The sequence below is a fragment of the Loxodonta africana genome, chromosome 18 (genome assembly GCF_030014295.1).
Source record: "Loxodonta africana isolate mLoxAfr1 chromosome 18, mLoxAfr1.hap2, whole genome shotgun sequence".
In the NCBI taxonomy this organism is placed as follows: domain Eukaryota; kingdom Metazoa; phylum Chordata; class Mammalia; order Proboscidea; family Elephantidae; genus Loxodonta; species Loxodonta africana.
This window is the reverse complement of record NC_087359.1, coordinates 52,033,807-52,061,217: the sequence shown is the minus strand read 5'-3', so window position 1 is coordinate 52,061,217 and position 27,411 is coordinate 52,033,807. Positions and strand designations below refer to the sequence as shown.

Here is a 27,411-nt window from a genome sequence, read left to right as displayed (position 1 = left end):
ATTTCAGAAATAAGATACTTCCTAAAATTTTTGTACATACCTGATTTAGGTTTTTCCCAGTATTTGTATTATTGAAATACAATTTACATACAATAAAATGCGTAGGTTTTAAGTGCATAGTTAGTGAGTTTCAACAATGTAATCACTGCGCCAATTAAGATATGTAACATTCCTATAATCCCAAAAAATTCTCCTGGGACCCTTTTCATTTAGTTCTCACCCCACCCAAAGGGGTGCCCAGAGGTAACTGCTGTTGCGGTTTCTATCACCAGATATTAATTTTGCTTCTTCTAGAATTTCATGGAACTTTAAATGGAATCATACATTATTCACTGTTTTATTTCTGTCTTCTTTTGCTCTACATAATTTTTTTTTTAATAATTTTTATTGAGCTTTAAGTGAACGTTTACAAATCAAGTCAGTCTGTCACATATAAGCTTATATACACCTTACTCCATACTCCCACTTACTCTCCCCCTAATGAGTCAGCCCTTCCAGTCTCTCCTTTCGTGACAATTTTGCCAGTTTCTAACCCTCTCTACCCTCCTATCTCCCCTCCAGACAGGAGATGCCAACACAGTCTCAAGTGTCCACCTGATACAAGTAGCTCACTTTTCATCAGCTTCTCTCTCCTACCCATTGTCCAGTCCCTTCCATGTCTGATGAGTTGTCTTCGGGAATGGTTCCTGTCCTGGGCCAACAGAAGGTTTGGGGACCATGACTGCCGGGATTCCTCTAGTCTCAGTCAGACCATTAAGTCTGGTCTTTATATGAGAATTTGGGGTCTGCATCCCACTGATTTCCTGCTCCCTCAGGGGTTCTCTGTTGTCGTGTCAGGGCAGTCATCGGTTGTGGCCGGGCACCAACTAGTTCTTCTGGTCTCAGGATGATGTAAGTCTCTGGTTCATGTGGCCCTTTCTGTCTCTTGGGCTCACAGTTATCGTGTGACCTTAGTGTTCTTCATTTTCCTTTGATCCAGGTGGGTTGAGACCAATTGATGCATCTTAGATGGCCGTTTGTTAGCATTTAAGACCCCAGATGCCACATTTCAAAGTGGGATGCAGAATGAAAACTCGTAATAGAATTATTTTGCCAGTTGACTTAGGAGTCCCCTTAAGCCATAGTCCCCAAACCCCAGCCCTTGCTCCGCTGACCTTTGAAGCATTCATTTTATCCCGGAAACTTCTTTGCTTTTGGTCCAGTCCAGTTGAGCTGACCTTCCATGTATTGAGTATTTCTACATAATTTTTTGAGGTTCATCCATGTTGCATATATTTGTAGTTTGCTGCTTTTTAGTTGCTGAAACTTGTCCATTTCATAAATATATCACAATTTGTTTATCCATTAACCTATTGATAGACATATGATGCCTTAGTCATCTAGTGCTGCTATAACAGAAATTCAGGTGGATGGTTTTAACAAAAAGAAATTTATTCTTTCACTGTCTAGTAGGCTAAAGTCCAAATTCAGGGTGTCAGCTCTAGGGGAAGGCTTTCTCTCTCTGTCAGCTCTTGAGGAAGGTCCTTGTCACCAGTCTTCCCCTGGTCTGGGAGCATCTCAGCACAGGAACCTCAGGTCCAAAGGACGTGCTCTGCTCCCAGTGCTGCTTTCTTGGTAGTATGAGGTCCCCCCTCTCTGCTCACAGTAAAGTAGGCTAAAAGTCCAAATTCAGGGTGTCAGCTTCAGGGGAAAGCTTTCTCTCTCTGTCAGCCTGGATGAAGGTCCTTGTCCTCAATCTTCCCTTGGCCAAGGACCTTCTCAGGCTCAGGGACCCCAGGTCCAGAGGATGCGCTCTGCTCCTGGTACTGCTTTCTTGGTGGTATGAGGTCCACCCTCTTTGCTAGCTTTTATTTCATCTCTTGAGAGATAAAAGGTGGTACAGGCCACACCCCAGGGAAACTCCCTTTACAATGGATCAGGGATGTGACCTGGTAAAGGTATTACAATCCCACTCTAATCCTATTTAACATAAAATACAATCACAAAATGGAGGACAACCACTTGCTGTTGTAGACATTGCATGTAAATAAGATTATATAATACTTGTTCTTTTGTGACTTTCACTCAGCATTATGTTTTCAAGGTTCATACATGTTGTAGCATACATCAGGACAAAGCCACTTTTTCTTTCAGCCATTCTGTATTTTACTGAAACCTTTCCTAGGGATTGAGCAACACAAATATTAGAACAAAAAGTTGATTTTTAATTTTGCTTTGTAAAAGAGTTTAGTAGGAGAGAAGAATTGAAATGAATGTGTATAGTAGAGCTTGTGAATAATCTTTGGGTTTCAGTTATCTACATTCTTTATAGGGTTCAGGTAGTACAAGTGGTCTTAAGTGTCAATACCCAGAGACTCCTTGGGGTGGTGGTGACAGTGCTGGGAGATGTTAGAAAAGCTGTTATGGGTTAAGTTTAAAAAGTAGATGGGGACTTGAATGATTGGATTTGTTATAATTTTGTTATTTCTGTGGCTGGTAGCATTATTTAACTAGACTCTGCAAATTTATGCACTTTTCCTTGTACTTAGTGTACTCTATGTTTTTAGGGTCGTGAACTTCTGGCTTCTGCTCCTACTGGATCTGGAAAGACTCTGGCTTTTAGCATTCCCATTTTAATGCAGCTGAAACAACCCACAAATAAAGGCTTCAGGGCTCTGATAATATCACCAACACGAGAACTTGCCAGCCAGGTATGACTTGTAGCTTTTGAAGAGAATGTGTTTGGTGTTTGCTACTGTGCTCTTTCAAATAAAAAGGTCTCCAAAGAGCAAGGTCCACATCTCTGTCATGGTCAGGTATTAATGTACAGAGCATACTACTGCTCTCTGTCTTCCCACGTATGGGCAAGTCTCTTAAGCCTTTTCGTAATTTCTTAAAAGATGATGGTTTTAACATTTAGACCTCTTGGTAAGTACTTTAAGATCCTTAAAGTTGAGAGGCTATTGTGATATACAGTCCCTATCTAAAATTTATTTTTCGTGAGAAAATAAACCTTGAAAAACAAAACCTCATCTCAGTTTTTGCGAATGTAAAACTAATAGTGATTTGCTCCATCATCCCAATCTGCTTAAGTAACAATATAAATACATGCCAAGAAGTATATATAGTCTTGTAGTTTTGCTGTATTCTAAAATGAATATGTAACAGATTAGAAAAAGGGTGGTTTTCTCTCTTAGAACTAGTTTACTAGGCCTGAAGAAACTATTGAATGTTATTGGGTGTTGAAGTTTTGAAAAGCTGAGATTGCAGGTTAATCTACAGAATATTGCAGACTTAATTTCAGATATTCATGGGTCAGTAATAATTTTGTTAATAATACAAAAAAACTGTAGATCTTATACAAGTATCTTAGCAGCTATTGCTTTTTATTTTCTGTTTTAGATTCACCGAGAACTATTAAAAATCTCTGAGGGAACAGGGTTCAGGATACACATGATTCACAAAGCAGCAGTGGCAGCCAAAAAATTTGGACCTAAATCATCTAAGAAGTTTGGTAAGGGATTCGTTCTTGGATATGTAAGGGATTTGGAAATTACAAGTATTCTAACATCCACCTAAGAGTTGTTAAGTGTAGTCTTATAATTGGTTTGATTTTTAGAGAAGCTGAAATAGACACCTTCCCCCCGCTCCACCTTCTGCTCCTGCCCAGCAACTACATAAATATAGACCAGTGGTTCTTTACCAGAGGCATCTTTGTTTTTTTTTTCCCTGTGCTTTAGGTGAAAGTTTACGGCAAATTAGTTTCTCATTCGAAATTTTATACACAAATTGTTTTGTGACATTGGTTGCAATCCCCACATTGTGTCAACGCTCTTCACTTTTCTCTTTCCACCCTGGGTTTCCTGGTCTCATTCATCCAGTTTTCTTGTCCCTTCCTACCGTTTTGGTTTTATCTTTTGGGGAGGTGTTCCACATTTGTTGCCATATACTTGATTGATCTAAGAAACACGTTCCTCATGTGTGTTGTTATTTGCTTTATAGGCCTGCCTAATTTTTTTTTTAATTAATTTGTTGTGCTTTAAGTGAAAGTTTACAAATCAAGTCAGTCTCTCATATAAAAAGTTATACGTACCTTGCTTTGTACTCCTAGTCGCTCTCCCCCTAATGAGACAGCATATTCCCCCTCTCCACCCTGTATTCCCTGTGTCCATTCAACCAGCTCCTGTCCCCTTCTTCTCGCCTTGCCTCCGGACAAGAGTTGCCCACATAGTCTCATGTGTCTACTTGAGCCAAGAAGCTCACTCCTCACCAGTATCATTATCTATCTTATAGTCCAGTCCAATCCCTGTCTGAAGAGTTGACTTCAGGAATGGTTCCAGTCTTGGGCTAACAAAAGGTCCAGGGACCATGACCTCCAGGGTAGGCCTGCCTGATTTGAAAGGTGAACTTTGGGAGTAGCTTCAGTTCTTAGTTAAAAGGGTGTCCAGGGACCGTAGTCTCAGGGGTTCCTCCAGTCTCTGTCAGAGCACTAAGTCTGGTCCTTTTTGTGAATTTGGTCTTCTGCATTTTTCTCCCATTCTTTCTTGGACCTTCTGTTGTAATCCCAGTCAGAGTGGTTGGTAGGGGTAGCCGGGCACCATCTAGTACTTCTGGCCTTGGAATCGTGTAGGCTCTGGTTCATGGCCGTTAATCTTTTGAACTAATTGTTCCCTTGTGTCTTTAGTTTTTTTTGCACTCTGCTTTGCTCCAAACCAGAAGAGACCAATAGTTGTATCTTAGATGACTGCTCACAAGCTTTTAAGCCCCCTGACTCTACTCACCAAAGTAAGATGTAGAACATTGTCTTTAAGAACTGTGTTGTGCCAGTTGATGTAGATGTCCGTTGAGTCTATGGTCCTTTGCCTTCAAGCCTGACAACTTCATCCCGTGAGGTGTTCAGTTATGTCTGAGAGGTTTCCCTGACTGTGCACCTTGCGTGCTCTGTTGTCTATAGTAATATATGAGGAGTACCTACAGTCATGTGTTTAGAAATTTCTACCTCCAAACCCATATATGCTGGTGAGTGTGCTCCCTTACCCACTCCCTCATCTGTTGGCATATGTATCTATGTATGTATCCATTTGTAGATTGTTGTTTGTTAATACTATTGTTGCAGATTGTCTGTGCTACAGTAGTTACTTTAATCCTGTGTTCCAGAGACATCCCTGGCTTCCTTGCTGCCCTGGAGACATTTGGCAATATCTAGAAACATTTTTAATCATCACTGGGTAGAGGCTAGAGATGCTATTAAACATCCTACAGTGCAAAAGATAGCCACCCACAAGAAAAAGTTATTTTGCCCAAAATGCCAATAGTGCTGAAGCTGAAAAACCCTACTTTATACCAGTGATTTTAAAGTAGCCCTTTGGAACCCTACAAGACACCCTGGCAAAGAATGGCTTATATCCCTGCCTTTATATCATCCAGAGAATGTGCTTTTATTGTCTTTTATCTCAACTTCTGAGTAAAACTTCATTGAAAGACAGGGTTTTCCTGCCCAAAAAAAAAAAAAAAATTTTTTTTTTTTTTTTTTAAAAACAAACTATTGGATTATAATGTTCTTGTTACTTGGAAGTTAAGGGGGCAGCTTGAATATAATAAAAGGAGAGAAAGGATATAGCAGTTTTTGCTATCATGGATTAAAAAGATATATACATTAGCTTGGAGTCCTGGTGGCGTAGTGGTTAAGGGTTTGCCTGCTAACCAAAAGGTCGGCAGTTTGAATCCACCAGCCGCTCCTTGGAAACCTTATGGGGCAGTTCTTCTCTATCTTATAGGATCACTGTGAGTCAGAATCGACTCAATGGCGATGGTTTTGGTTTTTTGGGTTTGGTACATTAGCTTACTAATGAGGATGAATTTTGTTGTTGGCTAATGAGTACAACTACTCCCTCCACTTTCCACCTCAGGTTATTAACTGAAATTCAAGGAGGATGAATTCTCAAGGGCAAGAGGCACGATGCTTGTTTTTATAATTTGTACCCTTTATCTTTCCTGTAGATATTCTTGTGACTACTCCAAATCGACTGATTTATTTATTAAAGCAAGATCCTCCAGGAATAGACCTAACAAGGTACAAATAATATTTTCATGTCCTTTAGGTGTGTTTTTCATTTGGTTGTATTTTATCCTCAATTGCTTGTGTTACCCTTTGGAGCTTGCTGTCTGCCAGCTTTTAGTCAGTGTTGGTGCTCAGAATAATAATTTTCACTAAATCCATAGAAAAATAACTGTCTGATCTGAAGAAGGAGCTCTGTTGATGAGTGGTTAAGCCTTTGGCTCCTGACCGAAAGGTCGGCAGTTTGAGTCCACGAACTGCTCCTTGGAAACCCTGTGGGACAGTTCTGCTCTGTCCTATAGTGTCACTAGGAGTTGGAGAATCAACTCAACGGCAACAGGTTTGGTTTTGACCTAAAGGTTACATATTTTTATAAGCAGTTACTGCAGAATTTTCTAGACCTTTTCACATCTTAGTAATGGGAGTATAGTTCATGAGGTTTATGTGAATCTCTTTTATTGCTAACTGGAATCTTATATCTTTGAGGTTTACCTTTCTCCTGCTTATTTTTTTTATACTTCTTTCTGTTATGATAAAATAGATCTGAGAGCAACATCATGGTCTGACTTCCTCATGTGTTCCCACAGTATAATGTCATTTCTTGAATCTTCCAGTTTAGTATCCACAAGTTGTTTTGTTATTTCTTAGTGTTGAGTGGCTCGTGGTAGATGAATCAGACAAACTGTTTGAAGATGGTAAAACTGGATTTAGAGACCAGCTGGCTTCCATTTTCCTGGCCTGCACATCCCACAAGGTCAGACGAGCTATGTTCAGTGCCACTTTTGCATACGATGTTGAACAGTGGTGCAAACTCAACTTGGACAATGTCATTACTGTATCCATTGGAGCAAGGTAATTCTTCTTCCGCATTATCCCACTGCTTTTTTCTTTAAATACAAGTCAGTTTCTTAGAGTCAAGGTGATAGGTATTTGGCCTGAGATTAAAGGACAGGATTTTACTGATAGAGTTGTATTCTTTTAAGTGAAGACTGATTATGGATTTTCTGTTTTAAAATAATCCTAAGGGAGTTCTCAAAGTATCGTATTAGTATTACTATCATTACAGTTTTAGATGATCTCTCCCGCCCACAAAGTAGGACATGAGCCTGTGGCCATCCAGAGGAGTTAGCTTCTTGATAGCTTAACTAGGACCATAGAGAAGGGAGCTGATATTAGTAATTCGTTGGTTTATGATTCTTTTGACAAATTATTTTGGGGAGACTTTTATGCTAAATGAATACTCAGTGGTAGAGAAATTGTTAAGGAAATTATGATATAGAATATTATGCAACCCATGAAATGATAAATATGAAGGTTGTAGCTATGAAAAATGGAAACCCTGGTGACATAGCTGTTAAGAGCTATGGCTGCTAACCGAAAGGTCGTCAGTTCAAATCTACCAGGCACTCCTTGGAAACCATGTGGGGCAGTTCTACCCTATCCTATAGGGTCACTATGACTCGGAACCGACTTGATGGCAATGGGTTTGGTTTTGGTTTTAGCTATGAAAAAGTGCTTGTAATACCGTGTTAAGTTAAAAAGAAGCCAAGTGGGATGGTAAAGGATGCCCTTGTCTGCTTTAAAATTCTTGTGTTTAAAAAGAAAGCAGAACAAAGTCACCATAAGTGTTATATAAAAGCAGACAATAGAATGTGAAAAATATTTGCAACAGTATAATATATTACAGGATCCTACAGAGCATTAATGAAGTCTTAGTGTACCTCATCCCTAGATGCCTGTAAATCAGCATTTGCTAGTCATTAAGTTTAGCCATATGTCATATCCTTAAAAATGTTCTCATTACTTTACCCAGTAATTTTACCTTTGGAAATTTTTTTCTAACCAAATGATTAGAAATACATGAATATTTATGACTGGAATATACCAAAATGTCAAAGTTTATTCTAAAATGGTGGGATTATGAACAGTTTATTTTATTCTTTACATTTTTCTATACTTTTCAAATTTTCTGGAGGTGACATATTACTTTTATAATTTAAATATTTACAACTAACAATTTTGAGTTCAAATTATAGTATAAGCAAGTACTTATATTTAGTGGGAAAGTTGATTTTGTTAAGGTACGTACATTTTATTTAGAGTTCAGGGGAAAAAAAAGAAAAATTGGCTCTTGCAAACTAAGAGATATGTTTTCTTTTCAGGAATTCTGCAGTAGAGACTGTAGAACAAGAACTTCTCTTTGTTGGGTCTGAGACTGGAAAACTTCTGGCCATGAGAGAACTTGTTAAAAAGGTATATTGGGGCTACATTCTTGAATTTTGATAGAGGTCACCAAGCCTAATTATCACTGATAGGAGGCTGAGCACTGTTCCTGTATCATATTTTGTAATCCAGTGTTAAATTGTTAAGAAGCACATTGTGCCAATTCTTGTCCCAAGGAGAAGAGGCTCACCTCTCAGAATATACTACATTTTCTGTTCCTAGCTCAAGGTAAGCTGGGAAAAGAGCTATCTGATGCCCTGAAAGCCTCATTTTTCTTCATCTGCATATGTATCTGCCCATTAAGTCCGCTGTCCCTCTCCTGATTTCTTATAGAGGAAGTGAGACATTATAAAATGAGTGCTCTGAGTGGGGCTTTCTGTATTTATTCCTTCAATAAGTATTGAGCAGAAAAACCAAACCCACTGCCATCAAGTTGATTCCAACTCATAGCGACCCTAGCCATAGTTAAATAGTTAAGTACTGAGGGTAAGGGGGAGTAATAAGAGAAATATAAACCCTAAGCCCTTCCCCTTGAACTTAATCTTATTTAGGAGATAAATACATGTATGTAAGATAGTTTATGATAAAGTACCTTACAAGGCTATAGAGTTTGTTCTTAAGCATCCATGTGGTCATAATGGAGACATCATGAGCTGAATTGGTTGGGAAAAGCCTTAAGGAAAAAATGCTATAACCCGAGCCTTAAAGGAACAAAAAGTGAAGGGGAAGAGTATTGAAGGGTAGCAGCTTGAGTTAACTCTAAGAGGTGGAGGGGAACATGATGCATTTGGAGACTGATGAAGAGGTTACTTGGGAATAGAGTTTATGGTGGGAAATTAAAGAAGATCAAGTTTGGGTCAAGTTAAGAGAGACTGTTGGATGTTTTTTTTCTTTAAATTTTATGTATTTTGTTGTTGAGAATATACACAGCATGCACAGCAGTTCAAAAGTTTCTGCGTGTACCATTTAGTGACCTTGATGACATTCTTGGAGTTGTGCATCCATTCTCACCCTCCTTTTCTGAGTTGTTCCTCTGTCATTAATGTAAACTCACTGCCCCCTAAGTTTCCCATCCAGTCTTTTGAGTTGCTATTGTCAGTTTAATACCATATAGATAATTCTTAAAAGAGCATAATGCTCAAAGCAGGTCTTTTTTGTTAGTTAAGCTAACCTATTTTTTGCTTTTAAGAAGAGTTCAGGGGGTATTTTTGGTTCAAAGTTCAAAGATTATCTCAGGGTAGTAGTTTAAGGGATTCGTCTACCCTCTATGCCTCCAGAAAGTCTAGAGTCCATGGGAATTTGAAATTCTGTTCTACATTTTCCTCCTTTTGATTAGAATTCTGTGGAATCTTTGATCAAGATGTTCACTACTGGACATTTTTTAAAGAACATAGCCAGATAATTCTTAAAGAAAATTACGCAATGGTATGTAGGATGAATTGTAATAGAAAGAGACTGGAAGCAAGGAAACCAATTAGTGGGCTATTAGATTAGGCGGGGCAAAGATGGGAGCACTGGTGGCCCAGTGATTAAGGGTTTGGCTGCTAACCAAAAGGTCAGCAGTTCGAATCCACCAGCTGCTCTGTGGAGACCCCATGGGGCAGTTCTGCTCTGTGTTATAAGGTTGCTGAGTCAGAATCAACTTGACAGAAACAGGTTTGGTTTGATTTGGTTTTGGGCAGAGATGAGGAGAAGTTAACGAGGGTGACAGCCTTAGTTATAGAGTGGGATGAATAGTTGGAAAATGAAAGGGGGGAGGTGTTTACAAGTGTCTGGTGACTGCAGAAGCAGTCATCTTTAACGGCTAAGAGCATGGACTCTGGAGCCAGACTGCCTAGATTGGAATTCTAGCTCCACCGCTTACTGTGTGATTTTGGGCAACTTACTTAACCTCTTCATTCCACAGTTCCCTTACCTGTAAAGTTAGGCTAATGATATCTACCTCATAGGATTGTTTTAGTATTAATACATGAGTTAATATAAATACAGTACCAATAATAGAGCCTGGTACTTAGTAAATGCTATGTGTTAGTTGTATTAGTATTTTTAAGGTTTGGCACTATGAAATTTAAGGTTTTCACAGATATTCATGTGGAGATCTGTACACCTAGGATTTTTAGCCTTGTATGAGCCTAAGGAAGGAGCCCTGGTGGCGCAGTGGTTAAGCAATCACCTGCTAACTGAAAGATCAGTGGTTTGAACCCACCACCTGCTTGCTTTGTGGGAGAAAGAAGTGGCAGTCTGTTTCCATAAAGATGTACAGCCTTGGAAACCCTATGGGGCACTTCTGCTCTGTCCCGTAGGGTTGCCGTGAGTTGGAATCGACTTGACAGCAACTAGTTGGGTTAGTATGAGTTTTAGGTCTGTGAACTCTCTGAAATTATATCTTAAGGTTTTTTGTGAATGTGTGGTTGGTCTATTAGAAACCTTCATAGCTTGTATCAGATTCTGTAAAGGGTATGTGAACCAATATAAAAAGATGAAGAAGTCCTCACATGGAGAGTACATGGATAGTTGAAAATTTTCAGAAAGCTGGTTTGAGTGAGTGAGAGGTGGGGTTCAGTGATTTAAATGTAAAAATCATTTGCTTAGGGCTAGTAGTTAATGTTAAGATTTTAGTACAATATGATAAAAATTATATTAAGAGAACTAAGAAACAAGGAGTAAGCTTTAGGGAATATCACAATTAGGAGAAAGAAAAAAAAAAAGACGGTAGTTATTACATTTTAAGAAGAACCAAAAAAAAAATTCTGGGCACAGAAGCCAAGGTGTAAATGTTCCAAGGAGTGGGTACTCATTATTACTGTAGAAAGTTGAAGAGGAATTAATTTAAAAAGATTATTGGAATTAGCAAAATGGAGACTGCAGTTCAAGTTGACTGATAAGAGCAGATAGCCATTGTAGAGAGTGGCTGAGGAAGATGGAGGCAGATTTAGACCACTAGTTCAAGAAATTCACAGTGAAAAATGCACTAAACTGAATTAGCTTCTTTCATGAACTAAAATTATATTATGAAATACTGAGCAATTGTAGCCTTGGCTATGGGTTATGTGTGCTGATTTTTGCCTTCTTTCTTTTAGGGTTTCAGTCCACCTGTTCTTGTTTTTGTTCAGTCCATTGAAAGGGCTAAAGAACTTTTTCATGAGCTCATATATGAAGGTATTAATGTGGACGTTATTCACGCAGAGAGGACACAGCAACAGGTGAAGTCAAATATGTACTTTAAAAACCATGAAGAACTACTAAATTTAAAATTGTTGATACTAAATTTATGAATTACTTGTTTCCCATTCCTAGAATGGTACTAAAGCGTTTAATATATGATCTGTTAACCAGAGAGATAACACCGTGCATAGCTTCAGAGCGGGGAAAATCTGGGTTCTTATTTGTACAGCCTTGCTGGCAAGAGGGATTGACTTTAAAGGCGTGAACTTGGTGATCAACTATGACTTTCCAACCAGTTCAGTGGAATATATCCACAGGATAGGTGAGTTGTCTTTTATTTTCCCTCTTCCTCCCACCCATCTATCTTAGCATCTCTCCTATTCCCTTCAAACTTGTTCATTCTTCCGTGCTGTGAAAATCTAGTGACTTTTATATGTGAAATTTGAGGGTCCCTTCCGCTAAAAAAATTATTTTTTAATGGTACTTTAAGTTAAAGTTTATACCTCAAGTTAGTTTTTCTTACAAAAATTTATACACACATTGTTATGTTCCCTAGTTGCTCTCCCTATAATGTGACAGCACACTCCTCCTTTCCACCCCAGATTCCCTGTGTCTATACAACCAGCTTCTATCCCTTACTACCTTCTCATCTCACCTCTGGATAGGAGCTGCCCATGTAGTCTCGTGCATCTACTTGAACTAAGAAGTGCACTCTTCATGGATATCGTTTTATGTCTTATAGTCCAGTCTAATCTTTGAGGAGTTAGCTTCAGGAATGGTATTAGTTCTGGGATAACTGAGAGTCTGGGGGCCATGTCTTCTGGGGTTCCTCCAGTCTCAGACCATTAAGTCTCATCTTTTTGAGTTCTGCACCCCACTTTTTTCCTGATCCGTCAGGGACTCTCTGTTGTGTTCCCTGTCAGGGTGGTCATTGGTGGTAGCCCGGCACCATCTAGTTTTTCAGATGGTTTATGTGGCTCTTTTTATCTCTCAGGCTAATATTTGGTATTCTTCATTCTTCTTTGCTCCAGGTGGGTTGGGAATAATAGATGCATTTTAGATGTCTGCTTGATAGCTTTTAAGACCCCAGACACCACTCACCAAAGTGGGATGCAGAACATTTTCTTAATAAACTTGGTTACACCAATTGACCTAGATGTCTCCTGAAACCATGGTTCCCAGACCCCCTTCCCTAGGAGTGTTTGGTTGTGATCAGGAAACTTCTTAGCTTTTGATTTAGTTCAGTTGTGCTGACTTCATCTGTATTGTGTGTTGTCCTTCCCTCCACCTAAGATAATTCTTGCTTACTATCTAGTTAGTGAGTTCTCCTCTCCCTCCCTCCCCATGGTTGTAACCATCAAAGAATGTTTTCTTCTGTGTTTAAACCTTTCCTTGAGTTTTTATAATAGTGGTCTCATAGAATATTTGTCCTATCACAACTGACTAATTTCACTCAGCATAATACCTTCCAGATTCATCCATGTTATGAGATGTTTCATGGATTCGTCATTGTTCTTTATCGTTGCATAGTATTCCATTGCGTGAATATAACATAACTTGTTTATTTTTTTGCTGTTGATGGGCACTGTATTAGTCATCTAGTGCTGCTATAACAGAAATACCACAAGTGGATGCCTTTAAAAAAGAAATATTTATTTCCTCACAGTAAAGTAGGATAAAAGTTCAAACTCAGGGTCTCAGCTCCATGGGAAGACTTTCTCTGTCAGCCTTCTCATCAATCTTCCCCCAGACTAGGAGCTTCTCTGCGCAGGGGCCCTGAGTCCAAAGAATGCACTCTACTCCCTGCACTGCTTTCTTGGTAGTATGAGGTCCCCCTGTCTCTCTGCTTGCTTCCCTTTCCTTTTTATCTCTTGAGAGAGAAAAGGCGACGCAGGCTACACCTCAGGGAAACTCCCTTTACATTGGATCAGGAATGTGACCTGGGTAAGGGTGTTACAATCCCACCCTAATCATCTTAACATAAAATTACAATAACAATCACAAAATGGAGGACAACCACACAATACTGGAAGTCGTGGCCCAGCCAAATTGATACACACGTTTTCGCGGGACATAATTCAATCCATGATAGGCACCGAGGTTATTCCCATCTTTTTGCTATTGTGAACAGTGCTGCAGTGAACATGGGTATGTATATGTCAATTCGAGTGACAGCTCTTATTTCTGTAGGATATATTCCAAAGAGTGGGATTGCTGGATTTTATGGTACTCCTATTTCTAGCTTTTTAAGGAAGTGCCAAATTGATTTCCAAAGTGGTTGTATTTTACATTCCCTTCAGCAGTATATAAGTGTTCCAGTCTCTCCACAACCTTTCCAACATTTATTGTGTTTTTTTGGATTAATGCTAGCCTTGTTGGGGTGAGATGGTATCACATTGTAGTTTTGATTTGCATTTCTCTATTGGCTAATGATTGTGAGCATTTCCTCATGTATCTCTTAGCCAGCTGAATGTCTTCTATGGTGAAGTCCTTGTTCATATCCTTTGCCCATTTTGTTATTGGGTTGTCTTTTTGTTGTTGAAGTTTTGTAGTATGTTGTAGACTTTAGACCTTAGACCTTGATTGGATATGTCTTAGCCAAAAATTTTTTCCCAGTCTGTAGGTTGTCTTTTTATTCTTTTGGTGAAGTCTTTTGATGAGTGTAAGTGTTTGATTTTTAGGAGCTCCCAGTTATCTAGTTTCTCTTCTGGTGTTTGCATTGTTAGTTATGTTTTGTATTCTATTTATGCCATATATTAGGGCATAAATAGTGTTGTCCTTATTTTTTCTTCCATGATCCTTAATGTTTTAAATTTTACATTTAGGTCTCTGATTCATTTTGAGTTAGTTTTTGTCCATGGTGTGAGGTATGGGTCTTGTTATCATTTTTTTGCAGATGGATATCCAGTTATGCCAGCGCCATTTGTTAAAAAGACTGTCTTTCCCCCATTTAACAGACTTTGGGCCTTTGTCAAATATCAGTTGCTCATACGTGGGTGAATTTACATCTGGACTCTCAATTCTGTAACATTGGTCTGTGTATCTTTTATCGTACCAGTACCAGGCTGTTTTGACTGTGGTGGTGTAATAGGTTCTAAAATCAAGTAGTGTGAGGCCTCCCACTTTGTTCTTCTTCAGTAATGCTTTAGTTATCTGGGGCCTCTTCCCTTTCCATATGAAGTTGGTGATTTGTTTCTCCATCTCATTAAAAAATGCCATTGGAATTTGGATCAGGATTGCATTGTATCTGTAGATCTCTTTGGGTAGAATAGACATTTTTACAATGTTGAGTCTTCTGTCCATGAGCAAGGTATGTTTTTCCACTTATGTAGGTCTCTTGGTTTCTTGCAGTAGTGTCTTGTAGTTTTCTTTGTATAGGTCTTTTACGTCTTGGTTAGATTATTCCTAAGTATTTTATCTTCTTGGCTATTGTAAATGGTATTCATTTGGTGATTTCCTCTTTGAAGTTCTCTTTGTTGATGTAGAGAAATGCAACAGATTTTTGTATGTTTATCTTGTATCCTGATATTTTGCTGAAATCTTCTATTCCAGTAGTTTTCTTGAGGATTCTTTGGGGTTTTCTGTGTATAAGATCATATCATCTGCAAATAGAGATACTTTTACTTCTTCCTTACTAATTTGGATGCCCTTTATTTCTTTTTCTGGGACCTCCAGCACAATGTTGAATAAGAGTGGTGATAAAGGGCATCCTTGTCTGATTCCCATTCTCAAGTGGAATTGGCTTTCAGACTCTCTCCATTTAGGAGATGATGTTGGCTGTTGGCTTGGTATAAATGCCCTTTATTATGTTAAGGAATTTCCTTTCTATTCTTATTTTGCTGAGAGTTTATCATGAATGAGTGTTGGACTTTGTCAGATGCCTTTTCTGTGTCAATTGATAAGATTATGTGGTTCTTGTCTTTTGTTTTATTTCTATGATGGATTACATTGATTGTTTTTCTAATGTTGAGCCATCCCTGCATACCTGGTATGACTCCCACTTGGTCTTGTTGAATTTTTTTTTTTGATATGTTGTTGAATTCTATTAGCTAGAATTTTGTTGAGGATTTTTGCATCTATGTTCATGGGGGATATAGGTCTGTAATTTTCTTTTGTTGTGGTGTCTTTACCTGGTTTTGGTATCAGAGTTATGCTGGCTTCATAGAATGATTTGGGGAGTATTCATCTCTTTTTTTGCTCTGAAATACCTTTAGTAGTAGTGGTGTTAACTCTTCTCTAAAAGTTTGGTAGAATTCTCCAGTGAAGCCATCAGGGCCAGGGCTTTTTTTTGTTCAGAGTTTTTAATTACCTTTTCATTCCCTTTTTTGTTATAGGTTTATTTAGTTCTTATACCTCTGTTTGTGTTAGTTTAGGTAGATAGTGTATTTCTAGGAATTTGTCCATTTATTCTAGGTTTTCAAATTTGTTAGAGTACAGTTTTTCATAGTATTCTGTTATGATTCTTTTCGTTTCAGTTGGGTCTGTTGTGATATCGCCCATCTCATTTCTTATTAGGGTTATTTGCTTCCTCTCTTGTTTTTCTTTTGTCAGTTGGCCAGTGGTTTATCCATTTTGTTGATCTTTTCAAAGAGCCAGCTTTTGGTCTTTTCAGTTGTTTTTCTATTTTCTGTTTCATTTAATTCTGCTCTAATTTTTATTATTTCCTTTCTTTTGGTGCCTGAGGGCTTCTTTTACTGTTCTCTCTCTATTTGTTTGAGTTGTAGGGTTAATGTTTTGATTTTGGCCCTTTCTTCTTTTAAATGTGTGCATTTATTGCTATAAATTGACCTCTGTGCACTGCTTTTGCTGTGTCCCAAAGGTTCTGGTAGGATGTGTTTTTCATTCTTATTTGATTCTGTGAATTTCTTTATTCTGTCCTTGATTTCTTCTGTAACCCAGTAGATATTGAGCAAGGTGTTGTTCAGTTTCCATGTGTTTGATTTTTTTATCCTTGCTTTTTCTTTTATTGATTTCTACTTTTATGGCTTTGTGGTCAGAAAAGATGGTTTGTAATATTTTGATGCTTTGGATGCTGTTAAGGCCTGCTTTATGGCCTCATAGTGGTCTATTCTGGAGAATGTTCCACGTGCTTTGGAAAAGAAAGTATACTTGGCTGCTGGTGGGCGGATGTTCTGTGTATGTCTGTGAGATCAGGTTGGTTGATTGTGGCGTTTAGATCTTCCGTGTCTTTACTGAGCTTCTTTCTGGATGTTCCATCCACCAAAAGTGGTGCGTTGAAGTCTCCTACCATTATTGCAGAGCTGTCTCTTTCTCTTTTCAGTGCCGTTAGAGTTAGTCCTATGTATTTTGGAGCCCTTTCTTTGGGTTTGTAAATATTTATTACATTATGTCTTCCTGGTGTATTGACCCTTTAATCAGTATATAGTGTCCGTCCTTATCCTTTGTAGTGGAATTTTCTCTAAAGTCTGTTTTGTCAGAGATTAATATTGCCACTCCTGCTGTTTTTTGATTATTGTTTGCTCTTAAAATATTTTTAATGGTCTGATTTCTTTTAGGTCGAACTGGAAGAGCGGGACATAAAGGAAAAGCTGTTACATTTTTCACTGAAGATGATAAACCATTATTAAGAAGGTAAATTAGGAAAAATAACTTGGAATTAAGTTGGCAAAATTGCTTCATTGTTCTTAAGCGTGTATTCACTTACCAGAGAATTTCATCAATTCCAAAATGTTTATGTCCCAAATTCTGTTACAGTATTAGTTAACCAACTTTTAGCCATGAGAAAAGGAAAACTGATCAAGGGGCTTGTTTTTGCCCTTCCATTATTAAAATTTGGAAATATTCATAATGGAATGTTCATTATTAAGTTTCAGACTCACACAGTTCTCTCAATACCCATCATTGGCTATTACTCATAATGTAATATTAAGGTTTTTGAATCAGGAAGTAAGTTTAAATTAGCCCCCAGGTCTGTTTAGCTCAGTCAGCACTATGTTAGCATGGTGTATGCTTCCCTTTCTCTCAATAATCCAACCTGATAACATCTGGTGATAATTTATCAGAATATTTAACCATTTGGATAATTGTAGTTTCTCTTATATTGTGCAGAGGGTTTAAGTACATAAACACCAGCTTGACATGATATAAATTTTTGTTTTGGGGCTTCTTTTTCAGTATTGCGAATGTTATACAGCAAGCCGGATGTCCTGTACCAGAATACATAAAAGGTTTCAAAAAACTTTTAAGGTACAGCCTTGAATTTACCTGGAGCCACTCTGTCTTTCTCTCTCTCTGCATGTGCATTCTTGCTTCCACATCCCCTCTTATGCATTGTAGTTCTAACAATCCTACTACTTTTAGAGCATATTAAGATAATTTTGCTTTTAAGTATTTGTGAATACTACGTGTTCTTTGCTTGTAGTTTTTTTGAATCTTTAAATTTCAGATGTTGTTTTTTTCCTTTTAAATCATTCAGTTTGAGTAAAATGTGCTTAGAATTTATTTTAGTTCATAAATCTAATAGTAAAAAGCAGCTGATTGGCCTGAATCAAACTCTAATGCTTGTTGACATAGGACATAAAGTTGACACAGCCTGTATTTTAATCAGAATTAGTGTGGGGTTTTTTGTTAGTTTTTAATTGAATTTATCTATCATCCCTTTGTGTTAGGTCTAAATGCTAACAGGTAATCTGTTATATTAAAATGGATCCAGCCCCCACTTTAAACCAGTGAGTGGTTTAAAAAATGAATTTTATGATCAAGAATCAAAACTAGTTTTAGTGTTAGCTCTTCTAAATTAAGTTGCACTTAATTTAATTCTTTCCTCTCTTACTTTGTTCCTTTCAGCAAACAAAAGAAAAAAATGATTAAGAAACCATTGGAAAGGGAGAGTATTAGTACAACTCCAAAGTACTTCTTAGAGAAAGCTAAGGATAAACAGTAAGTATATGGTGAGAAATGGCTGCTTTTTGACTCCATCATATAGATAATGGTAGGCATTATTTCTCCTTAGGATAAATTTTTAGAAGTGGAATCCATAGGTCTGCAGTCCCTTATAGAATGTGATAGAAGTAATAGATTGCCTATGATTTAGGAACTTGGATGATTCAGCATTGGAATTTTTCTGTATCTGTATATTAATCTATTTTTTCCATCTTTGAAAATATGATTTCAGTTCATTCTCAAGTAGATTTGATAGTGCCCACCGTCTTCACACAGCCTGCATTAGGGAATACCTCTGAGGCCAGTAGTTAAAACCATTATCTTAAATTGATTATTCTTGAAGCTCTGTATTCTGGGCAGGACTTCAACATGACTTCAGTCTTATGCTGAAGAATGTTGTAACACCTCTGAAGTGTATCACTTGGGTAAATTCATGATAGCTTAACTGAATTTTAGTAGGATTTTGAAACAGATTTTTAGCATACACACAGGACTACCTTTTTACCCATTACTGCTGGGAAGTAGGTTGATAAGAGTAGATTGAAATATTCTAAACAGCTTTATTCTTTTCACTATTTAATGAAAATGGCACTCTTCAAATTATACCACTACCTGTTAATACATGCTCTGATAGAATTGCTTGATTGTAATGATTTCTTTATTGTGTGTGTGTGTGTGTGTGTATGTGTGTTTTTCCCCTGAGAGTACTGTCAATGACCTAGGATACTACAGTTAAAAATAAGTTAATGTGGCTTTCTGTTACCTTATATGTGTTCTGTGGAAGACATTAGAAAAACTGTTCTCATCAACAAGTAGGTACTTACTGAGTACCTATGGTCTTGCCAGGTATTTGGTGGTGGTAGGAAATACAAAAAGTATAAAATGAGACTCCTTCCCTGAAGCTATGGAAAGGATATTAGTATACATGAAATAGAGAACAAATTTTAAATAAAATATAAGTTTAGAGAAGGGAATGATCAGCGTGGTTTGGTGTAGTTACAGAAGGTTCCAAGGAGGCAGAACTTGAACCTAAGTCTTTAACATTAGGGAAAATTCAGGCATACAGAGGGACCAAGGTGAACAAAGCCATGTAAATTGGAATATACTTATTTTCTAAGTGGGGCAAGAGTCTTCCTGACATTTTTGTATTGACTATGGGGAATAAAATTCAATTAGAGGGTGTGGGATGCCCCAAAGTTTTAGTGCACTTCTAAAGCATTATTGACTTGGGGAAAATAAATGCTACAAACTTAAAAAAAAAAAAAAAAATTGAAAAATTAATCATTTAAATTTCATTTGTTCTTATTCAGTTTAGAGAATTCTTAATAAAATTTTATTTTAATTTTTTGTGGCAACAGTTTCTGGGTGACCCGTGGGTTAGTAGAGGAGGTTGTCTTGCTTGGCCATCTTGATCACCTAACCTGTCTCATTGCCTTTTCTTATGGGCGTTACATCAGAACTGTTGTACATGCATCAGAACCTCATTCTGTGGGTGATCTCAACGCTAGATGATAAACGCAGTTCTTCCAGGCGTGTTTGGCAGCTGATGAAAGTTTTTACAGAGGCCAGTCAGCTAAAGCATAAGATGGTGGTTGTGTTGAATTTTAATAAGAAACATCAGTATTGTAATATTTTAAATAATTAAACCCTAAATGTTGATTTTTCTAAGTTTGTAGCATTTATAAGGAGCCCTGGTGGCACAGTAGTTAAAGTGTTCAGCTGCTAACCAAAAGGTTAGAACTTTGACCCCACAGCTGCTCTGTGGGAGAAAGATGTGGCAGTCTGCTTCTGTAAAGATTTACAGCCTTAGAAACCCTATGGGGCAGTTCTGCTCTGTCCTAGGGGGTCGCTGTGAGTCAGAATCGACTCGATGGCAGTGAATTTGGTTTTGATTTTGGTGGCATTTATACTTCTGCGAACATTAAAGTTCAAAGCTGCACTAAGACTTTTAGGATGCTTGGTATGAATCTTGTCACATCCGTACTCTGTTTAAGACGCTTTGCTTATCCCTCCATTTTCCTCACATTTGAAGACCATACTTGTTAGAGTATAAACAAGACCCATCGTGATCTTGGGCTAGCTTATCTCTTCATTAATGATGTTCGTGTAATGGTCCCATCCATGCCTGTAGCCTCAGCTCATAGCTCTATGCTGATAATGCTGAAGCCTATATCTTTAGCCCCAGTTCATAACTGAGCTACAAACCTGAATCTCTGTTGTCTAGTGGACATTAGACAGGCACTACAAACTCAGCCTGGCGTAGTAGAGGGAAGAATTGGATTTGGAGTCAGAAAAACTGGCTCTGTTCCTACTTTCCTTTGTGACCCTAGGCAAGTCACATAATCTCTCTAAGCCTCTTTCCCCCTATATATAATAGAAATAATACTCAGGATTGGTTGGAGGATTAAAGGAGTTAATATATATGAAAATAACTTTGTATTACCATAATATGCAAACATTGAATATTTTCTTAAAACTTTTTCCTTTTTCTATGTTACCACTTAATGGCAGTTAATGTCATTCACCATTCACACAGTACTGAAGCTAGAAAGCTCTTGAATCACGTTTGACTTATTTGCCTTCCATACAACCAGCTTTGCCAACTTTTATTCATTTTTCTCTGCAAATACCCCTGCAGTTCATATTCTTCTGAAGACTGGATGGGCTCTGGAATCAGATTGTTGGGGTTCATGCCTAACACTTATACCAATGTATGATGGTTGGCAAATTATTCAACCATACTGTGCCTCATTTTCATCATCTGTATTAATTAGGATAATACGTTGTTAGGAAGATGACCCAATTTAATATATGTAAAGGGCAGATGTTCCACTGCTATTCATAAGGTTTTCACTGGCTAATGCTTTTCAGAGGTAGACTGCCGGGTCCTTCTTCCTAGTCTGTCTTAGCCTGGAAGCTCAGCTGAAACCTGTCCTCCATGGGTGACGCTGCTGGTATCTGCATACCGGTGGCATAGCTTTCAGCATCACAGCAACACGCAAGCCCCCACAGTACAACAAACTGACAGACACGTTGGGGAGATTCAGGCCGGTTTTCAGAAGAGGACGTGGAATTAGGGATATCATTGCTGAAGTCAGATGGATCCTGGCTGAAAGCAGAGAATACCAGAAGGATGTTTACCTGTGTTTTATTGACTATGCAAAGGCATTCGACTGTGTGGATCATAACAAACTATGGATAACACTGCGAAGAATGGGAATTCCAGAACACTTAATTATGCTCATGAGAAACCTTTACATAGATCAAGAGGTAGTTGTTGGGACAGAACAAGGGGATACTGATTGGTTTAAAGTCAGGAAAGGTGTGCGTCAAGGTTGTATTCTTTCACCATACCTATTTAATCTGTATGCTGAACAAGTAATCCGAGAAGCTGGACTATATGAAGAAGAACAGGGCATCAGGGTTGGAGGAAGATTCATTAACAACCTGCGTTATGGAGATGACACAACCTTGCTTGCTGAAAGTGAAGAGGACTTGAAGCACTTACTAATGAAGATCAAAAACCACAGACTTCAGTATGGATTGCACCTCAACATAAAGAAAACAAAAATCTTCACAACTGGACCAATGAGCAACATCATAATAAATGGAGAAAAGATTGAAGTTGTCAAGGATTTCATTTTACTTGGATCCACAATCAACAGCCACGGAAGCAGCAGTCAGGAAATCAAAAGACGCATTGCATTGGGTAAATCTGCTGCAAAGGACCTCTTCAAAGTGTTGAAGAGCAAAGATGTCACCTTGAAGACTAAGGTGTGCCTCACCCAAGCCATGGTATTTTCAGTCACATATGCATGTGAAAGCTGGACAATGAATAAGGAAGACTGAAGAATAATTGACGTCTTTGAATTGTGGTGTTGGCAAACAATATTGAATATACCATGGACTGCCAAAGGAACAAACAAATCTGTCTTACAAGAACTACAGCCAGAATGCTCCTTAGAAGCAAGGATGGTGAGACTGTGTCTTAAATACTTTGGACATGTTGTCAGGAGGGATCAGTCCCTGGAGAAGGACAGCATGCTTGGCAGAGTACAGGGTCAGTGGAAAAGAGGAAGACTCTTAATGAGGTGGATTGACATAGTGGCTGCAACAACGAGCTCAAGCATAACAACGAGTGTAAGGATGGCTCGAGACCGGGCAGTGTTTCGTTCTGTTGTGCATAGGGTCGCTATGAGTCGGAACCGACTTGACGGGAGCTAACAAAGCGCTAATGACAATGTTTAGCAGTTAATAAACACTCAGTAAATGTTAATTCTTATTATTAGGTCAGGATCAGAATCTGTCTTTCACACCATGTAATAGTGTCATATGTTGTGATGTTTCTGTCTCACTTAGGTTATTGCGGAGCCCTGGTGGTGTAGTGGTTAAGAGCTCAGTTGCTAACCAAAAGGTCAGCAGTTCAAATCCACCAGCTGTTCCTCGGAAACCTTATGGGGCAGTTCTAAGTTCTACTCTGTCCTGTAGGGCTGCTATGAGTTGGAATTGACTCAACAGCAATGGGTTCGATTAACAGATTAGGTGATTGTGAGTTTCTTAAAGGCAGAGACCATGTCTTTGTATTCCTGATGTCTTATATACTTGATGCACAATAGGTACTAGTAAATGTTTATTAGACTTGTAAAATTTTGGCAAGTGCATATAGGTAGAATTTCTGCTTTAACTTTCCCTACTTTTTTTTTTTTTTTTTTTACACAGGGAAAAGGTCACTGGTCAGAACACCAAGAAGTAGCTTCTGAAGACAGAATTTAAAAGCAGACTTTTTAAGACTATCCTAGAAATATAATTTTATGATCCCAGCGTGAATGTTGTTGCAGAATACTTCACGTTATAAAATCACTTGTGTCAGTCGTTGGAAATCAAGTACAAGTACATAGGAGTGGTGAAGAATGATTTATGATTCTGCTGTCAATGTGTCATGTCAAATTTCAGTTTGAAGGTGACTTTTAAATGATTATACCATGGAAATAATGGTCATTGGCTTTTTTCTGTGGTTTGAATCCAAAGAGATACTTCTCATAGAAGGCCAGAAGCTTATTTAACAACACTCAGGTGTGGTGAGCTCCTGAGGATTTCCCTTTAAGTGTGAAGGAAGGTGTGCTATGTGCTGTGCACAGGCATCTGGAACAATTTCGAAGTAATGATTGTCCCCGCCCTTGTCTTTGGATGGACAAGAAGCAGCATAGGCGGTCTACCAAGAAGAAATTTGCTGCTTTCTTTTTTACTGTTTCTTAATTTGTGATGACCTTTTGTAGGGTGAGCCACAACAAAGAGATTCCTCATCTACGGTTGGTTATTCAAGTTACCTCAGATTTTTAATTCTTTGGCCTATTAAATATCCTTATACCTCATTGGTAAGGTAGCCCATACCTTCCCTGGGATAATGTTGCAGCTACAAGATTCTGGTCAGCCTCTTCTTACTTCATTTTCCATGATTTAACCAAGCTTTTTCCTGCCTCTTTCCATGCAAGATGATTTTGCTAGAAAACCAATAAACGTTTTACCATGATAGGGAAGAATGTTTCCGTTACTTGATACACTTCTTCTTTCTCACCTTATCTTTCCTGAGGCTTTTTGGCCCTTCATCTGTTTAGTAAACAGATTTCTCCCAGAGGTAAAGGATTATGATTATACAGTGATGGAAAATATCCATTGCTATTAGAAGATCTTTATTGCTAGTTTTGTACAGCAGAATAAAAGCATTGACTTCATACATGTAAAGTATTTAGAATGGTGCTTCACACATGCATGTTTAGCTATTACCAGTACTACTAAAATAACTGTAAGCTTTTCTTAGCAGCATTTGAATTAAACTTATTTCTTTTGTTCACAGACTTTTGACGGGTAGACTCTGTCTCGAATATTTTAGGTGGGACAAAAATTGTTCATCTTCAGAATTTATTTAAATGAAGATCTATTGCTCCAAGGTGCAAAGAATATTTATGGGCACGTAATGTTTTGTTCGTTCTTGCAAACAAATCCTTGACTCGGTATATATCCTGGAGTCAGGTATACCGTTGCTACCCATCTGTAGACTGTATGACGTTGGAGGAGTTCTTTAATGTCTCAGCGTTTCAGGTGTTAATTTGTGAAATGGAAGTAATACCAATTTAACAACAATTATGTCTCAAGATTGGAAGTACCTACTTCTGAGCCTGACACAAACTCACAACAAATATTCATTTAACAGACATTTTAGTTTTTGTTAGGAATAAAGGCTTAATAACACAGTCCCTGCCCTTATAATGTAGTGGTGGAGAGAAGTGAAGGAACAAATAGTGTGGCAAGTGCTATGTCAGAGGTAAGGCTGGGATGCGGGAGCATTAAAAGAGGGCATCAGACCCAGATGGGGATGTCCTGGAAGGTTTCCCAGAGGCCTGAGCTGAGTCTCTTAGGAGTCAGCAGTTAAAGAAGGGCAACAAATCATTCCAGGCAGAAACATCACGTCTTCTATGACCTTGATACACTCCCTTCATTTGACTTAATTTCCTCTGTATAACCACCCATCCGTAAATGAAATGACTATATACCTGCACCGACTTTGTTCCTCAGTGGGTTAATATTGGCTTTAGCTGCTGTAGTTGACTGAAACTATCTCCTACACAAATTTCAGTTTCACTTAAGAAGAGAAAGAAGTGAAATTACTGAATAGACAGTTATGACAAAGGAACACGTTCACTGCTTTCATAAAATGAGCAAAAACTTTGGAGTTTCAATCCCGCCTCTGCTGACTGTGGTTTATGACCTGGGTGAATTAACTTTTTAGGCATAGTTTCCTCACTCATCGAAAATGCCAGTACTAAGTAACACTGAGGATTTTTTTAAAATGCATATAAAGTTTCTGACCTGTAATTTGTGCCCAGTAAATGGTAGCTATTATTACAAATTGTTTTCCAGTAAAAGCCCTGAGGAAAAGGTGAAAGTAGATAAAGCTAATTAATCAAATACTACTAAGCAAACTCTGAGGGCTTGAAAAAGTTTACTCTTAGCTCCTGTATGTTATTTACAGACTAGTTTGATTAGAAAAAAAAAACCGAGAGAGGGTCTGAGTAATTTTGAAGTAACTGCTTTCGAAACACTGCAAGTATGGGAAAAACAAATGAATTAAGGGACTGTTAGGTGGCGCGATGGCAGGACCGAACAAGACTAGTGCACCTTGGAGGTTTTATATGTCATTTGGGTTTGTGTGCACTTGGTTGGTCTCCTGAAATTTTAAATACCATCCATCAGCCCTTGGGGTGGGTACCAAAAGGAAGCTGATGAGTTGGAGGCAAAGAGTGGAGAGAGCCGATTAGCGCTGAGAAGCTATCCAAGGGCCATCCAGGTCCGGTCGATTCTTCACGTGTAAAGAACAATGAAAGAACACCCGCGTACCCACCATCCAGTTTAAAGAAGAATCTACTCTTTCCACTAACCAAGATGATCTCGTTTTCAAACTGAGAAACAATGGCGCCTTGTCGCTCCGCCGCCAGCTGAGGCCACCAGAGGGCCTTGCCAGAGACTTAAGCCAGATCCACTGGCGCTGCGCCCGCAACCGCCCCACCAGCCCCAGAGCTACAATCGCACACGGAGGACCCCAGCGGCGGCTGGGTCACGTGGCAAGAGTGTGCCGCTCCTCCCGGCTGGGGCGGGCCGGGGGAGTCACGTGGGCGCGTGGCCCCGCCCCGTCACCCGGCGTGCGGTGAGGTGGGGCCTGGCGTTTGCCCCGGAAGTAGCTGTCTTCGGCTGACAGCGGCTTGTAAGGTGGCGGCGGCGGCGGCGGCGGCGGCGGCGGCAGGCCGGGAGAAAGATGGCGCTGCGGCCGGGCACTGGATCTGGCGGCGGCTCGGCCGCAGGAACTGGCGCGGGGGCCAGCGGGGGTGGCAGGTGGGTGTAAAAAGCTGGTCCGAGCGCGATGGGACCTTCCGGCCAACCTAGGGCTGGCTCCGCAGCGGCGAGGGGTGTGTGGCGGTTATGGCGGTTTTCGCCAGCTCCTTTTCTTTTGGAACTGGGCTACTGGAGAAGGGTCGTCCTCCAGGGACCTAGGCCGAGGGGGCGGGTGCAGCCGGGGCGCCCGACTCCTGGGTTCCAAGCTCAGGAGCACTGGCTGCCTGGGGTCGAGTGAGGAGCGAGCTCGCGCCCTAGTGCGAGGAAGGGAAGGGGAGTAGGTGAGGGGCCACTCCGCGGGCTGGCTGGTACCCGGCTGGAGGCTCCTCGCTTCTAGCCCTGCACTGGCTGGCTCTGAAGCCGCAGCGCTTGACCAGGGACAGTTGTAGGAAGGCTCTGAAAAATCTGATCACAAAGCTGGAGGAACTGTTCCTAAGATGTGTGTGTGTGCGCGTGCTATTTGGTTTTTCCTCTTTTAGAGTGTCCTTTCCTCCTTTTTATTTATTTCTTTAGCATTCGAGAAACAGCAGGAAAATCTGAAGACTTTTGAATTAGTCATCGTCTTTAGAGCTCTTCTGTTGTAGACATAACTCTAAGACTTGTCAAAATCTCCTTTTTAAAAGGCCTAATAAAAATAAAAGAAAATTCACTGCTGACAGCACTTACACAGTTATTAGAAAAAAAACTTCCAGACTATTACTTAACCTTTAAACAACCTGCGCTCTGTCATTTTCAGCTAATAACTGCCTGTGGCTCTCATACTCAGACCCGTAAGGGAGATGACATTTATTGGCAACTTGAGAAAAGTCTGTTATCGTCTAAGGAACTATTTTATTTTGGGAAGTTTTCACCCCACTTCTGTAAAGACCTAGTCTCATTTTGTTGTATTAGCCAGCACACACTGCACACACATGTGGTGGTAAAATTAGCTTCTTTATTTTCAGTATCCTAAATTATTTTTGGAAAATGATGTGTTAGTTTTTTGATATGTAATGCTTTAATTTTGGAGTCATGAACACTTTAGTAGTGTAAGGTCTTTTAAGTTATCACCTCCTGCAGGTGGCTGTATATATGCTAGGGAAAAAAAGCAGCTTCTGTTCAATAAGCCACCTGTGTGTAGCCCCATTTTTCATTTCCTCTGCTCATCTTCGACTTAAGATTTAAAACTTTTTCTTCTCTCTTTTGTTTTCTAACTA

The 27,411-nt window shown here is 39.1% G+C and overlaps 2 protein-coding genes across 17 annotated transcripts in view; both read left to right on the top strand.

The window, feature by feature from the left end:
* DDX52 (DExD-box helicase 52) overlaps nt 1-25,543 on the top strand; it is a 32,698-nt gene extending 7,155 nt beyond the window's left edge. Inside the window, exons 5-15 of one of the 3 annotated variants that reach the window (XM_064271387.1) lie at nt 2,547-2,690; nt 3,382-3,493; nt 5,980-6,052; nt 6,686-6,889; nt 8,200-8,290; nt 11,341-11,463; nt 11,597-11,747; nt 16,942-17,017; nt 17,561-17,632; nt 18,233-18,336; nt 23,048-25,543. In XM_064271387.1, the coding sequence (XP_064127457.1) occupies nt 2,547-2,690; nt 3,382-3,493; nt 5,980-6,052; nt 6,686-6,889; nt 8,200-8,290; nt 11,341-11,463; nt 11,597-11,747; nt 16,942-17,017; nt 17,561-17,632; nt 18,233-18,329 (1,143 nt within the window). In that variant the 3' untranslated portion in view covers nt 18,330-18,336; nt 23,048-25,543. The remainder of the gene's footprint in view (nt 1-2,546; nt 2,691-3,381; nt 3,494-5,979; nt 6,053-6,685; nt 6,890-8,199; nt 8,291-11,340; nt 11,464-11,596; nt 11,748-16,941; nt 17,018-17,560; nt 17,633-18,232; nt 18,337-23,047) is intronic. The other 2 variants (XM_064271388.1, XM_064271386.1) reach the window with 2 other exon arrangements.
* Nucleotides 25,544-26,114: 571 nt separating this feature from the next.
* Nucleotides 26,115-27,411, top strand: part of SYNRG (synergin gamma) — a 72,941-nt gene continuing 71,644 nt past the window's right edge. For all 14 annotated transcript variants that reach the window (XR_002786835.2, XR_010318383.1, XM_023553492.2 and 11 more), the window contains exon 1: nt 26,115-26,215. Coding sequence is in view for 12 of the 14 variants with exons in the window: in XM_023553492.2 (XP_023409260.2) it covers nt 26,139-26,215 (77 nt within the window). In the remaining 2 variants the exon portion in view is untranslated. The remainder of the gene's footprint in view (nt 26,216-27,411) is intronic.